Genomic DNA, 16,346 nt, shown 5'->3' on the forward strand with positions numbered 1-16,346 from the left:
CAGAAGGCTGCTATGAGGTCTCCAGGCTGAACAGCCCCAACTTTCTCAGCCTGTCTTCGATAGATTCTGTGATTCTGTCTTGTCCCTAATTGAGGATTTGTCATGATAAATGATTTTAGGAATTCCAAGGATCAAGAAGTTGCTTCAGTGTATAAATTGGCTAAATGCAGTTAATGGGTTGCTAAGTAATCCTGCTTGCTTGTTAGCTGGCAGCTTAGGAGAATGGAGTGTAAAATCTGATCATTAGGTTAAGATGGAAAAAAGCAGGCATCTAACTGATCTCCTGCCAGCTCAAAGATATCCTCAGTGGCCCATGTAAGGCAAGGAACAAATATTCAGAGGATATTAGTCTGATGAAACACCTTGAATAATGACAACCAACCTGAAATGATGAGTAATTATTTGTACAGTGCCTGAGTTAGCGCCGTGTTGTTCAGCTGAATGGAGCAGGAGAAAATGAATAGATCTGTGGCAAATAGATCTTGAAACACAACTGAAAATGACTGAAGTTTGTGGCAATACCTGTTTCTGCAGGGGGGTTGGTGACTCCTGCCTTTCATTAAACTGTGGGAGAGATTAGTTAGGGCAAGTAGGTTTTGTTCATTATAGAGCTTTGTTGTTCTACTAAATAGTTTGCCAGAGTGAATGCAAATGATGTTGTTAATGCATGTTATGAACTATTCATGTGGATGGAAATACTCTGTCCACGTTCAAAGGGATTTATTTATTGCTGTTTTGCAAAAGGATGAAGTAGTGAAGGTGCCATGTAGGAACACAGTGGGGGCTGCAGGAAATTAGTGCTGTAATGTAGGGAAAGGGACAGAAGCAGAGCAGAACGCAGTTGCACAGATAGTTGGTGACCATGTAGGTTGTTCAGAGTATTGCGGATGTAAAGTGTTGCCTCCACACCTTGTTTCATCTGCAGCCCTAGTGAAAACATGGCTCATCTGCCTTTCCATTGATCTTCCAAGTGTCAACATTAAAGAAACAAAGGTTTTGTATCATTCCTAACAAAACTGGTGTTAGCATCTTCTTATTAACACCTGTTAGTCTACATGTAGTCATAGAATGGGTTGGGTTGGAAGGGACCTTAAAGGTTTCCCATTTCCAACCCCCTGCCATGGGCAGGGACACCTTCCACTAGAGCAGGTTGCTCAAAGCCCCAGCCAGTGGCTTAAATGGAGCTGGTAGATACTGTAATATCCTGTAAGATGCAAAGATAAAGTGCTCAGGGCATTTAAATTCACTCTATCTTTGGGTAATAGTGAGTAATTATATTCATTTTCAGTTTTCAGCCAAGGAATGTATATAGTGAAACCTAAAAACATGCCTCGTTTACAGTAAACCCCAAAAGAAGGTTTCCCTTTTTAAAGCAGGTGTCAAGGTTCTGCTAAAGTTCTGGCTAAAACTACAACACTGAAGAAAATGCCATTCTCCAAATACCTCCCAATATTATCCATAACTGCATGGAAAAAACAAATAGATCATATAGAGAGATGCATAGTTGTGGATGAGACATGCAGGATGTATATCAAGGAGCTGTTTTGTGAGGTTTATGGTCTCAAATGCCTCATGATCTTTAGATGTATGATATGGCTGGGAAATTCATATGGAATGAACAGGGAAGTTCATTCACAGCATCAATGTTCAGTTGCAAATGTGAGGTGGTATTTCCAGTTACATGTTCGATGACATGAGCTCAGCAGAAATAGATTCTGATGGAGATATTTAAAGGAAAATATTATGAATGTTAAGGGAGTGGAGAAATCCTATTTATATAGAAGAGGAAGGATGTAAAACAGGAGCACTGGAAAAAGCAATAAGGGATGGAAGTCCTAGAGGACAAACAACTCTTTTCAGCCTGATATAGAAGAAGCCACTGAAATGTTGAAGTCCCAGGGTGAAAAACACTCTTGTCCAGACATAGTTGAAAGTTCAAGTGAAAAGATGAAGAGGAAAATTACAGCTTCCAGTGACAAATCAATAGAGCCACCTCACAGTTAAATTGTGTTAGTGAGAGGCCGTTTGGAGGAGCCATAAAAGGATGCTTTGGTGAGATACTGAAAGGAACCTTGCAATCAAAACACCTGCATAAACAAATCCTCCCCTTGTTTCACCAATCACCCCTGTGAAATAAAAAGAGCTTTTTCTTCATTTCCTAAATCAAAACACTTCCCTAATTTATAAGGAATAAATTAAGTTTCTTACCCCATAGAGCTCGCAGTGGGTTTCGCCTGTATTAAAATGACTGAGTTTCCCTGAAATGCACCGTGGGTGGATTTCGACACCAAAACCAATGTATCACTCAGGCCTCAATAAACTTCACTGTCCCTCAGGCTATTTGCCTTTACAGCACCTACCTGCTAGGATTTATCTGCTAAGAGAAGGGAACTTTCTAGCCAGCAAACAGCAATAATAAATGTTTTGTACTTTCTCTTGCGTGATTTTATTTACTCAACAGCCAATGCCTGCTCATTTATTACAGTTACCTGGACTTGGGAAGTTTTGGGGGCAGATGTAGTTAATTATAGGCTTTCATTTGTGCATTTTATTAACAAGATGCTTTTATTTTAATGAGGGGAAGTAAATAAAGCTCAGCTCGATTCTGCTTTCTTAGTGCACTTCCCAGAACTTCTGTTGAAGTGTGAAGGTGAAAATGCAGAGCTTACAGCTGAGAAAAATTACATTTGCTGAGCTCTGAATATCTTGGCAGGAAATCTGAAGTAAAAATCATTTTCTATTAAAAAGAGGGCATCATTCAAGTAACAAGGATGAAGACATAGACAAAGATAGCGCTTGTGCAGCGTTACGGCAGTATCAGTGCCATAGGAACTGATGTAGGAATGTGGATCTTTGGGTTTGATTCAGTTACTGAATGAACTAACTCAGTGTTGATCTTTACAGACCTGGAGCTCAATGGTATGTCCAGCTCTGACATCCCCGACGTTCCTCCTCCTCTGCCTCTCAAAGGAAGCATGGCCGATTATGGGAACCTCATGGAAAGTCAAGACTTGATCAGCCCGACGACCTCCCCCCCTGCCCATCAAAGGGTGAGTCCCAGTGAGGATGATGATTTACTGCAGTTTTCTTTGTAGCCTGAACCATCCACAGTGAGATGGAATTCTGCTCATGGATGTTTCAGATCAGAGATTCCTGCTGTTCCAAACAAGTGTGTAGAGCAGAAGGGAACAGCATCACTCAAAGGGACCAACCTAAAGGGAGGTCGGATTCATTCTGGTGGAGAGGACAAGCAAAATGCTGTTAGCTGTGTCAGTGAGGGAGCTTCAAGCAACAGGATATAGTCTCAGCAGCAAGTTAGATTTAACAGCCTCTAAATCCTCAGGGAAGGAAATAAAACACGTATCTGACATCTTTCTTTTCTGGAGCTATTTCTTATCGCCACTTATTTCCTAGAGGCAAACACATGTGCCCCCTTTGAGGGAAGGAGCTCAGAAACACTCTTCATCATCAACATTGTTGTCAGCTTCCCAAAGAAAGCGTGCTTTTTTGGTGTTTTCCTGTATTCTGGAAGCATTTAAAACTAGTTTGGTTCTTTTCTTTAATGCAGGGCCATTTCTTTTCTTTTTGAAGGCAAAAATATGTATTTAAAGGGTTTGGGGGGGTTGATCCTGGCTGGATGCTGGGTGCCCACCAAAGCAGCCCTGTCACCCCCTACTCAGCTTGATGGGGAGAGAAAATACATACAAAAGGCTCATGGGTTGATATAAGGACAGGGAGAGTCACTCATAGGAAACAGACTTGATTTGGGGAAATTAGTTTAATTTGTTGCCAATCAAATCAGAGGAGGATAATGAGAAATAAACCCAAATCTTAACACACCTTCCCCCCCACCCCTTCACCCCTTCCCAGGCTCAACTTCACTCCCATTTTCTCTACCTCCTCCCATAAAGTAGTGCCAGGGGGATGAGGAATGTGGGTTGTGGTCAGTTCATCCCACATTGTCTCTGCTGCTCCTTCGGCATCAGGGAAGGACTCCTCACACTCTTGCCCGCTCTAGCATGGGCTCCCTCCCACAGCAGACAGACCTCCATGGACTTCGTCAGTGTGAGTCCTTCCCATGGGCTGCAGCTCTTCATGAACTGCTCCAGTGTGGGTCCCTCATGGTGTCACAGGCTCCTTTGAGCATCCCCCTGCTCTGGAGTGGAGTCCTCTATGGGCTGCAGGTTGATACCTGCTCCACCATGGACCACCATGGTCTCTTCCCCTCTTTCTCCACACATCTTGTGGTGTGCAGGGCTGTTCCTCTCACATAAGAATGGGTTGGGTTGGAAAGGACCTTAAGATCATCCAGTTCCAGCCCCCTGACATGGGCAGGGACAACTCACACTAAACCATGGCACCCAAGGCTCTGTCCAGCCTGGCTGTCTTACTCTTATCCTTGGCTGCAGCTGCTGTTGTGCAGGTTTTTCCCCTTCTTCAATACATTATCATAGCAGCAGGGCCATCTTGGGCCATCTGGGGGAACCTCTAGCAGCTTCTCAAAGAAGCCACCCTTTAGTCCCCCTGATACCAACATCTTGCCACACAAACCCAACACCAGAGCTTTTCTTCTCTTTCACTTTCAAATGCGTAACTTTGACCAAGCTGTTGTTTTGTGGAAAAGCACCCAGTGGTAGTGATTCGTATTTGTTTGCAGTGTTTCTCTGCAGCTCATCATTCAAATGAGCTTCTATTGAGTAATCTGCTTTTTGGTAAATCTCATGCTTAGAGAAGGCATTTCTAATCTCAACAGAGGAGAACAGGGTGCCCAGAGAAGCTGTGGCTGCCCCATCCCTGGCAGTGCTCAAGGCCAGGTTGGACACAGGGGCTTGGAGCAGCTGCTCCAGTGGAAGGTGTCCCTGCCCGTGGCAGGGGTTGGAGCTGGAGGAGCTTTAAGGTCCCTTTGAGCACAAACTATTCCATGAGTCTAGGAGTTCACTTTTAGCTCTGGAATAGTTCTGTTTAGGACAGACTGTCACAGTGCTCGGCACTACACACATCCCAGCTTGTCCATGATTGAAATTGTAACTGTGTTGTTGCAGGAACTTAGCGGTTTCAGTCTAAATGGTGAAAAGAAAGCAAATACAGAAGAAACTTCCAGAATATGAGTAGTGTTATTAAACCCACCAGGTTTTACTCATTCTGTGCATATATTGATGAATTCTGTACTCTCATCCTCTCTTTGCAGTTCTTCCCCATGGCTGGGTTTAGTAAATATCTTCCCTAATGTTTTTTGCAACCCCTTTTCCTCTAATTCCCATCAAAGTGTACTAAGCTCTTATCCATCTCCCAGGCTTCTGTCTCTGGAGCCACCTCTCGCTTGACCTGAATTCAGGCCTCTAAATGGAAAATTACAGGAGGGCTGCCAGGAGTCGGGTCTGAGGGATCCATCTCCATGAAGAACCCTTAGAAAGTCAAATGAGGTTTCCAGTTTCTCAAACTGCCTCTTGTGTGAGCTAAATTCAGTTCCTATGATACACTTGGAGGTTTAGGTGCTGGTAGAAGCTCAGTATTGTTAATGAGGGTTCACTCTTCAGCTAAAAAGCATTAAACAGTGAGATGATAAAACACATGGTGAGGAGTAAAATCCCAATAGCCAGTTTCCTTTTTCATGCTGCACCATCCCTGGAACCATTCAAAGCCAGGCTGGATGTGGTTCTGGGAAACCTGATCTAGCTGAAGATGTCCATGCTCATTGCAGAGGGGTTGGACTGCATGAGCTTTGAAGGTCCCTTCCAACCCAAGCTGTTCTATGGGGCTGTTTGAGGGGCTTCCACTCATGGCCGAATGCTAGATATTCACTGTACTGCCTGCAAGTGCCATCATGCTGTGATGGTTGAAGCCCAGACCTGAAGACAGCTCAGCTTCCAGCCTTGGTCACGTTGCTATTGAGGATGTGACCTTGTGTAGCTCCTGTACCTGTCATGAGCAGGGTTTCTGCATCATTTAATGGAAGCTCATCAAAATGGAAGCAATATACAGTTGGGTTTTTGCAGTTTGATTCACCTTGGTATTTTTCCTCTTTGCAGCCTTCATTGCTCAGATTCCTTCCACTTTCATATATTTTGTAATAGGAATGAAGCCTGTTGTATAACATCCAGTGTTGAAGGCCCTCAGGATTTAAGCATACCTTAGAAATGCAATCACATACAGGCTGTACATCATTAGCTCACTGTCCAGGCTTTCCTACAGCATCTGTATTTCTATAAACTTTCCAAGAGGAGGAAATAACACTTTCAAAGTCTGTAAAATGGAGCTAAAGCAGATTTGTCACAAAGCCACATGTATTAGTGTTAGAATTAATTTTAGGGAAGGCTTCTTGTCTTATAACAATCTGCACATCTATTTCATCAGGCGTATAGGAAGGAAGCTGTTAAAGAACATCAAGAAAATGAGTAGTGCAGGGCATGAAAGATCAGATGGATAAATTCTTATTACTGCTGTGATTAAATCCCACTCCACAGTTTTTAATGCCTTCTGTTTCATGGGTCAAATAGCTACATATTTCATAACTTTATAACTGTCTAGTAAACTGATTATCTTTTAAATTACACAGGCTTTGTATCAGTGAAGAAAAATCAGTTTAAAATATTATAGATAAGATTATCTTAGTAGCTTTTAGAATGGAAACATCTCCCTGTATGAGAAATTACTACACTGTTTGCTCTGGTTGTCTTGAGTCAGTTATGATAGCCACACTTCATGAACTGAGAAGCATGCAGTGATATTTGCATCAAATACATCAAATACAGCCCTGGCGCAGTGTTCAAGGCCAGGTTGGACACAGGGGCTTGGAGCAGCTGCTCCAGTGGAAGGTGTCCCTGCCCATGGCAGGGGGTTGGAACTGGATGAGCTTTAAGGTCCAACCCAAACCATCCCATGATTCTATGATCAAATCAAGCTGCAGGCAATAATGGCATTTAGTGTCTGAGATGGTAATCGCAGATTATTTGGACTCCACTGTTAACTTGGTCCACCTTAAGTCTTTTATCCAGGTGATCTAATTACAGTTTTCTGATTGTCCTCTACCTGTTGTTAGCTGAAACCCTTATGTATGCGTTCTTGCACTCTATGATTTGTTCTGCTAAAAATGCTCTTGATAATATATGGGATCGTAAAACAAAGAAGTCTACGACTCCTTCAAGGATTATTATTACATCAAGGGATTCCTTCAGGCAGTTATCATTCTTTATGGCTTCATCCATACCCTTGCATACCAATCACCCCCCTGCTTTGTATTCACAGCGAGAAGAGAAACTCAAAGAAAATAGGCAAAGGAGCACTTAGATTTATAATATTGGCTATAACACTTACTAAGCTTCGGATAATGGTTTGGATGAGAACATATTGATCAGTCCAGCATGGATAGAGAACTTGGCAGGGAGGGACAGCAGAGGCTGGAAGTGAGGACTGGAATGGTCTCACCTGGCTGATGACAGTAGTTTGAGTCTCTGGAATCCTGTTGCATGAGGAACATGAGACTGGTTATCTGGATATAATGGAAGTGTTTAGATAGAAAGGAGAAACCAGGGCAATTGTTTGTGTTATGATGCATACACCATCATATATCGTTATCTCTCACATTAGCTGCACTGAGCAAAAAGTGACCTGAAAGGCTTCAGCAAATGTATTGTCCTGATGTGGACAGAGAGAAATTAGGGAGCACATAGGATCACAGAATGGTTTGGGAAGGGACCTTAAAGCTCCTCCAGTTCCAGCCCTCTGCCACGGGCAGGGACACCTTCCACTAGAACAGGTTGTAATATTAACATGTATAATTATATACATTAATATTATATTACTATAATCAGACATATGAAATTAGAAAGTTGACTTTGTGGGCTGCATTTGCTCACAAATGGAAACAAATGTCTCCTCTCTGATACTCCACATTTACAAACCCAGGCTCTCTGACCAAAGGCTTCCCATGATGTGCAGCAGTATATAATGTGCCCAAAAGATAAAGCTAAACTGGAGGTTTATTTACCATCAGATCATTATGTTTGCCCATTGGACATGGGAAGCACTGCAAGCCCTGCCTCCAGTGCAGTCTCCAGCACTTCCCTCCTCAGCCAGGCTTTGGTGGGTTAAGCTTTTTCCCAAGCAAAGAATGTCTAAAAAGCTCAGAATCACTTTTTAAGAACCCTCACAATCAATGTCTCACTGCCACTGCTTATTACAGGGATTTGAGGGGAGAATGTGTTCTTCTTCTGCCTGCCCAGAGGGATGGAGCCCACCTTGTGTCCCTGAGCTGCACCCTTGTTTGGGAAGGGGCTGTGGGATCAGTATAGGATCAGGCTATGGGGTTTGCTCTGCCTGATTCTTCATCCATTTCTTTATTGCTCTCGCAGGACCCAGGCTTTCAGTAAGAGATGCAGCCAGAGTCTGGAGTGGAAACCTAATTCTGAGGGTATTGCTCATAACACTGGAGGTCTGTTTGTGTATGGAGCAGAGCAGAAAGGCAGTGCTTTTGCAAATCGAGTTAGCCAGCACGGTCTCAAATACTAACAGCCTCCTCATGCAGGAATGTGGTTCAACACAGGGAAAATGGCATTAGCTGTGGTTTAACACAGATGGCAGGCACCAGGAGCAAGGTACTCCCCTTGTAAGGGTGTAGATCTCTGCTAAGGCAAGCTCTCCTCCCTCATCTGCTGCTGTCAGCCCCATTGGAACATCCCTGCAGGGAATGTCCCATTGATCACCCAACCAGGGTCCTGCCAAAGAGCACTAAGGGAAAAATCACAGACTCCCAGCCTGGTTTGTGTTGGAAGGGACCTTAAAGCTCCAACCCCTGCCACGGGCAGGGACCCCTTCCACTGGAGCAGCTGCTCCAAGCCCCTGTGTCCAACCTGGCCTTGAGCACTGCCAGGGATGGGGCAGCCACAGCTTCTCTGAGCACCCTGTGCCAGTGCCTCAACACCCTCACAGGGAACAGCTTCTGCCTAAGAGCTCAGCTCAGTCTCCCCTGTTCTGGCAGGTTCAAGCCATTCCCCTTGGCCTGTCCCTACAGGCCCTTGTCCCAAGCCCCTCTCCAGCTTTCCTGCAGCCCCTTTAGGCACTGGAGCTGCTCTCAGGTCTCCCCTTCAGGAGCCTTCTCTTGTCCAGGCTGCCCCAGCCCAGCTCTCTCAGCCTGGCTCCAGAGCAGAGCTGCTCCAGCCCTCGCAGCAGCTCCATGGCCTCCTCTGGCCTCACTCCAACAGCTCCAGGTCCCTCTTGTGCTGCTGCCCCAGAGCTGGATCAGGGCTGCAGGGGGGGTCTCACAGAGCACAGCAGAGGGGCAGGATCCCCCCCCTGAGCTGCTGCTCACGCTCTGGGGGTGCAGCCCAGCACACGGGGGGGGGTTCTGGGCTCAAGCTCACACTGAAGCTGGGTCATGGGGAGCTTCTAATCACCCACATTGCCTTCTCTCATCATAGCAGTCTCAGCAAGGGCAGCTGATGACCATGATGCACATTCAGATGAGACTCTGATAGATGAAGAATGGCAGCAGAGTTTAAACAGCCATTTTACATTGGTTTCCTGTGATATTTTCCAGCTAACTTCGCTCCCTGGGTCAAACAGCCAGTTAGCTTCAACTGTCGATAATGTGCTTCAAATTAGGGGATCTGGGCTGATTGTCTCTGCTGGCACATCATTGCTGCATCAGAATGGGAGTGCTGTTCTGACATGACTTCACACTACAGGTTACTTTCCATTGCAAATATTGAATAAGCAAGTTGCTGCTTGTCAGGTGTCTCATCCCCATACTAAAAACAACGGTGTAAGTGAGAAGGAACAACTCAGAGCTCAGGATGTGAAAGCATTTACAGGGTCCCGTGTACTTGACAGCCTATTTACATCTCATTTCTACTGCTTCTGACCTAATTAGACCTGTTAATCATTCCAACTAAAGTGCTTTTGATTGGGTCTCTATAGCTTGACATGTTGATGACCATTTCTTCTCAAAGATAGTTACCTAGGAAGAAATCTCTTGTGGTGCCACAAAGAGCATTTGGGGGAATCAAACTTTGTCTGATTTTTGGTGGTTGTGATGGTTTTCAGTGGTATTTTCTGATAGGAAACGAAAAGCATTCTCATATCTTAACTTAGCTTCTTCACAGAATAGGAAAGCCCTGCATGTTTCATCTCCTTTAATTGACTTCTAGTGCATCCTGAACGTGTGCAGTGTAGTGCGGTTTGTATCTGTAAGAGAATGGAGACAAATGTTCTTTAAACCTGATTCTTTTTCTGTATCAGGGAAAAGAAAACCAAACAAATGAGAGCAATTTTGTGTTTGAAGCAGAAGGAACAGATTGCTTCTGTGTTGCAGATGTGCCTTTTACATAAGGTTTCTGCTTCCCCTGAGGTACCCGTGACTCAAGGATTCTGCCCAAAATAGGTTTGACTGTGAACCAGTCTCTAGCCTTTTGTCAGAAAGTAAACGCAGGCTTTGAGATATGATGGGTTCACAGTTAACCATTGAGATACAGACATGAACCCTGCAAAGCCCATGGTCCTTGGACCAATGAAAAAGGCCATGGACCAACAAAAAAGGTCCTTTCCTAACCTGATTCTAAAGCAGTTGTTCATTAATGTGACATTGAGGGAAACTCTGATTTGTATTTCAAAGTTTCATAAGGGGAAGAGTAGCAAAAATGAACTTCATCAGCCTAATAATGATTTTCTCAGTATTCTGTTAAAGGGAGAGAACAACTGTGCTTGAACTTCTCCCTTTGCTGGGATAAAAGGGAGCAATGGGAGTGATGGCTGGATCTGGAGTGGCACCAGGTCCACATTGACACAGTTTGTCATGCAAATTTCTCAATTAATGTTTCCCCAATGAGCATTACCCATCCTTCTTGATATATTCATTGGTAGCTTATTATATAAATGAACATGTACTAAATTTATCCAACTTTCTAATGGAATTTGTAAATTCAATTATAATAATTATCTACCTCTCTCTGCTCTTTCTTTCTGCCTAATTCCCTTGCAGAATCCAAGCCCTGGTAGGTTTTGTACTTGTTATTTATAGCCTATATATTTAGCTTATTCTCATTGTATTTGCATTGTAGCTTTTCTTCAGAAGGAGGTCTTCAGGGGTAATTTGATTGTTCTCTGATCAATATGAAAGGCTCATTTGTTTGAGGAATGCCTTTGATCTGATTGAATTGAGAATTATTGCCAATATACTATTATTTAAATTCAAAATGGGTTTTCATAAATGAGGCTTTCAGCAGAGTTAGTTTTTTCTAGTGATAAATAGGAAGTTAAAGATGTCGTCTGAGAGTAGAGCACTGAGGTAAGTTTGATGTTTTGTAATGAATTTGTAACTAATAAGCCTCATTAGTTTGTTATGGAATTAATGTCATCTCCAGGAGGAGTTCTGGCACGTTGTACATTGATGTGCTGAGGACCACCAGCGTTTCCCAAAGGTTGCCCAGAGCCCCCACCTCAGTACCTGGCTGTAACTAAGCAGTTTGATATTGCAATCTTCAGTTCATCATTGAATGTGTAAAGCTAAATAACTGACAATACAGCTCTTATTTTGGTGCTTTAGTAGGGATTCAGGAGCTACCTCAACATGCCAGATTATCATAGAATGACAGAATGGTTTGGGTTGGAAAGGAGCTTAAGATCATCCAGTTCCAACCTGTTGCCATGGGCAGGGACACCTCACACTAAACCATGGCACCCAAGGCTCTGTCCAGCCTGGCCTTGAAAAGGTTAAGACAAGTATTTGGTCAGGTAGAAGAAATATTTAATGGTTCTGACTGTACTACTTAAGAGACAGAATAGCAGTGGCTGTTTAATTAGCAAAACCTTCATGTTTGCAGTTAGGAAAATGAAATTCTTATTTTATCTGCTTTTCATATTAGTTTGTTGACTTAGTTTTCTGACTCAGGGATCACTGTGTCCAGCTGAGCAAGCTGCTCCAGTGGAAGGTGTCCCTGCCCATGGCAGGGGTTGGAACTGGATGAGCTTTAAGGTCCCTTTCCACCCAAACCACTCTGTGGTTCTATGAATAAATAGTGCACAGCCTGAGCCTGCTCTGGGAGATGAATGCTGCTTACGCATGGATGAATACTGCTCAAGCATCATGCTTTCAAGTCTCCAATGTTTTAATAACCTGGTTGCTTCTTCAAAAGAGCAAGGGTGAACTTTAACTGGATTGTGAACACAAAAGTGTTCATTGCCAAATAGGCAGGAGGCTTCCCTGAGTAGACAGGGAAATGCCACTTTCCAGGCAGGCACACCTGGTCTCCAGTGCCATGCTCTTGGTCCAGAGATTCTCATTCAGTAGCAGTTTAATACCAACTGTTTTGAGTTGCTAACTGGGATAGCATATTGTACCCAAGGGGAAAGGTGAGAGCATGTGTGTTGCTGCATTGGTGGTGGAGAGGCAGAGGAACTGAAGAGTGGAAGATCTTCACAACATGGAGAGACAAGCTTAGGGCATTGCTTACTTGATGCTAGTTTGGGATCCCTGTTTGTTTTCCATAGAGGAGAACCAGGAGGAAGGAGGGAAATTGTGAAACAGATTGGAAAGTGTCTCTTTCCAGGTAGGACACAGGAAAATATTCCAAACAAAATCCAGCCTTCCTGGCTCTGCAATATACAGTCTTACCTTTCTGTTCAGTCTGTGATTAGTAAAGGTGTCTGGTAAGAACTCTGGATATATGCCTTAAAACCTGCTTTGAAGAGGGCACTGAGTTACTGTCCTGGGTTCAGCAGTAGCAGTCAGTTTGATCCTTCTTAGTAGCTGGTGCAGTGCTGTGGTCTTGACTTTCAGCCTGGGAACAGCGCTGATAACACCAATGGTTTTAGTTGCTGCTCAGTAATGTTCAGTCTGACCAAGGACTTTGTGAGTCCCATGCTCTGCCAGGGAGGAAGGGAAGCCGGGAGGAAGCAGAGACAGGACACCTGACCCAAACTGACCAAAGAGGTATTCCATACCACAGCACGTTATGCCCAGCATATAAACTGGGGGCAGTTACCCAAAAGGGTGAGATCACTGCTTGGTCAGGCTGGGTATCTGTTGGTGGGTGGTGAGCAGTTGTATTCTCTTGCCTTGTTATTTCCCTTATCATTATTATTATTGATGGCAGCAGTAGTGGTTTGTGTTATACCTTAGTTACTGGACTGCTCTTAGCTCTTTTGATTCTCCTCCCCATCCCTCTGGGAGAGGGGGGAGAAAGGGAGGGCAGTGAGCAAGTGGCTGCGTGGTTCTGGATTGCTGGCTGGGCTTAAATCACGACAGTTACCTTAAAGATACTTTATCTATTCTTACACATCTCTGAAGACTCCTAGCCACTGCATTGCAGGAGTATTAGGAGGCTCTCTTGCTTCTTCTGCCCTATGGCAGAGGAAATTACCTTGCATCACCCTCAACCACTTTTCTTTTTGGATACCACCTTTGGATGTCTTTTAAAAGGAATGGGTTTGGATTTTACACTTTCACATGGTTTATCAGCTGCTTGTATACCGGTTTCTTACTGCTTTTGAGAGCTCATCAGTTATTTTGTCCATGCAGTATATGCAATGTAACACTAAGGCATTTTAGATGTTTAGACTGCTCTTGTAGTGGTGATGGAGGAAACTTGGCAGGATCAGTGTGTGGTGTAGGGTTTGAAGTGTTAATGCATGAGCTGGTGGTTCAGTATGGAGTGGGTAAACTGGGATGGGTACACTGAGACATGAACAAGCGGAGATGAAAAAGCATCCTTATACTTGGAGGAAACAAAAGGCTGGCTGAGCAGGGAAAGAATGGTAAGAAAAACTAAACCAAGAGTAGCATTTCTGAGTTGTGACACTGCAGTACAGCCCCATGATGGGAAAACTGTACTGCCTGCATAGCCAACATGCTGTGGAACACCAGACTGCAAAGTGTATGAGTGAACTGCAGTGTTCTCAAGCTCTTTCTGAAACAGATTTTATCATAGATACAATTGAACATTATGGAAAAAGTCTTAATTTCCATAATGACTTCTTTAATTTGTCCAATTAGCCTGGGAATCTAACCAAGGGTGCACTTGTTCTGCTGTGTGATATATGAAGTGATTTAAAATATGTATATTTGAACAGCTTGGATTTCTGTTTTGAATATTTTAATTATAACTGAATGTGGAACAGTAAATTTCAAGTTACTTATGTCTTTAAATGGTTTCCTTTTATCTTTTTTTGTCTAATTATTTGTGTTCTGGATGTGCAAAACACAAAAAGAATGGAAAAACAGTGATGCTGTTGCTTCAACTTGGCTTTTAAGCTTTGTAGTGCACAGAGGCTGAGGGCAATCGATACAGACCAAGAAATCAATATCTTATCATGATATAAAGTGGGGAATTATAAACTTCTCCAGTGCTTTCAAAAGATTTTTCCTGATATACTGAGCTAATTCATCATAAACCCTGAAGAGATTCTTTTCATTGTCTGAAGTAGAAGTTCCATTCTAAGCTAATGGCCAAGAGCATTCCCTACTCGTAGTAGCAATTTCTGCAGAGAAGCTTTCAGGAGGCAGAGGGCTGCAGGCTCCCCTGCTGTCTCTCACTGTTATATATGGAACAGGAACCGTTTCAGAGATCCATTCATTGCTAACATGCTCTGTCAAAATTGGTTTCTTCCAGCACTTACCACCTCCGCTCCCCAGCAAGACTCCCCCACCTCCTCCTCCAAAGACAACTCGGAAGCAAACGTCGGTTGACTCTGGGATTGTCCAGTGAAGAAGGAAGCAGGTGGTTTAATTTCCAAAGATGAAGCTGTAACAATTCATTTCCCTAAGTATTTTATGGTATATAACGTTTACCTCATTCAGGCGTGCAGTATCTAACACTTAGTGCAATGACTCTAACTCCGTAAGAAACCCATTCGTGTCGGAAACAACACTACATCTCCCCTCTTTCTGGGGTTATTCCCTCCCATGACTTGAAAGAAATCTGCTTTTCTACTTGAGATTGGGAGGCTTTTATCAACTGACAGTCCCCTCTTCCTAAACCTGCTCCCTGCTTCTTCTGAGTAACTTCAGGCACATAGGTAGCTGTGGGGATTCAAATGCGAGCTGAATATTTTGTCTCTAAAGCGCTTAGGTAGCTGTGGAGTTTAAAATGAGCTGAGTATTTTGTACCTAATCTCAGTGTATATAGGAATCAATGATGATATTCACATTGAATTCAGTGCACGTTGGAGTAGGCTTCCCAGGAAGGAGAAGCTGCCATGGGATATCCCCAAATAACGGTTGTGCCCGGGGCTAAAAATCAGGCTCGTGCCTTCTCTTTAGTCACAAATAAACTGGTTGCTAATGGGGTTTGTAAAATGAGTCATTGGTGATCAGTCATTTCCATTCTCATTCAGTTGGCCCTTCTCCTGGGGGTTGGTCAATGGGTAAAGCCCTTTAGCTCCTGACGCGCACATAGGAAAAGAACCAGAGTAGGCAGATAGGAGACTCCTGCTCATTCCAAACCTAGCAGGTGAGTACAGGAATGGGAAGAGCTTTTTCTTTTCTTCTGTAATGTGTAATATTTCATGTGGATTAGGATGAACTGAACGGAATCACTTTGTCCTTGTGCCATCATTCTGTACAGCGTTTGTATATATGATGGTTTTTAGAATGTTTTAATTTTTATGGTGCCTGCTTCTCATGTAATAATGAATTAATGTCCCTGCAAAGGAGGCCTCACCTGTTTTTAATTTCCTAATGGCTGAAAGTGTAAAAAAAAAGGCTTTTTTTCCAGATATTAAGCTCTGAGGTATATTGGACAACGATGGGATGGGGTGTTGGGAGGGAGGAAAGAAACTAACTTTGTACTCGAGCGTTTTTTACTGTCATCACACCTTTGTTTTTTTACTATCTACAATCTTTTTACTCTTACGTTAGATTGTTTTTAAATATACCACTGACTCAAGAAAATAAAATACTATTTCCAAAACCTGCCTGAGAAATCCATTCCCTTGGGGTTTATGATCCTCACTACACATACACTTACTGTCTGGTTTTTCCTGAGCAGTTTTGAGGGAGCCTTTGATAAAGCTGAAGTCTTTCATTGCACTGGTATGCTTGCTCCTGCCTATGGAGTACTGACAGAAAACACACATCAGCACTAGAAGCATCCCTCTTGGTCTGCTGTCAATATTCATAATGCCAGCTTGCTTATCTTGAAGTTGTAAATTATCTGTGGCTCAACTCTTCAGAAAACATGAGTTTTAGGTAATGTTTTCTACCTCAAGTAGCTGCTACATGATGCAGGTAGCTGGCAGAAGCATGTCTTACACAGCAGTTAGACAACGGTGTTTTCACAAAGGCAGAAAGATTGCCCTGCCCATGAAAAGTGGCTCAAATGGTCAGTTACAGTCTCATAGTTGGATCAAACAAG

The 16,346-nt window shown here is 43.4% G+C and overlaps 1 protein-coding gene across 2 annotated transcripts in view; it reads left to right on the forward strand.

The window, feature by feature from the left end:
- The window catches only part of DOCK1 (dedicator of cytokinesis 1), a 367,459-nt gene extending 351,557 nt beyond the window's left edge, over positions 1-15,902 (forward strand). For both annotated transcript variants that reach the window (XM_034061789.1, XM_034061790.1), the window contains exons 51-52: positions 2,905-3,050; positions 14,604-15,902. In XM_034061789.1, the coding sequence (XP_033917680.1) occupies positions 2,905-3,050; positions 14,604-14,699 (242 nt within the window). In that variant the 3' untranslated portion in view covers positions 14,700-15,902. The remainder of the gene's footprint in view (positions 1-2,904; positions 3,051-14,603) is intronic.
- Positions 15,903-16,346: the final 444 nt, after the last annotated feature.

This window comes from Melopsittacus undulatus, chromosome 4, assembly GCF_012275295.1.
Source record: "Melopsittacus undulatus isolate bMelUnd1 chromosome 4, bMelUnd1.mat.Z, whole genome shotgun sequence".
Taxonomy (NCBI): domain Eukaryota; kingdom Metazoa; phylum Chordata; class Aves; order Psittaciformes; family Psittaculidae; genus Melopsittacus; species Melopsittacus undulatus.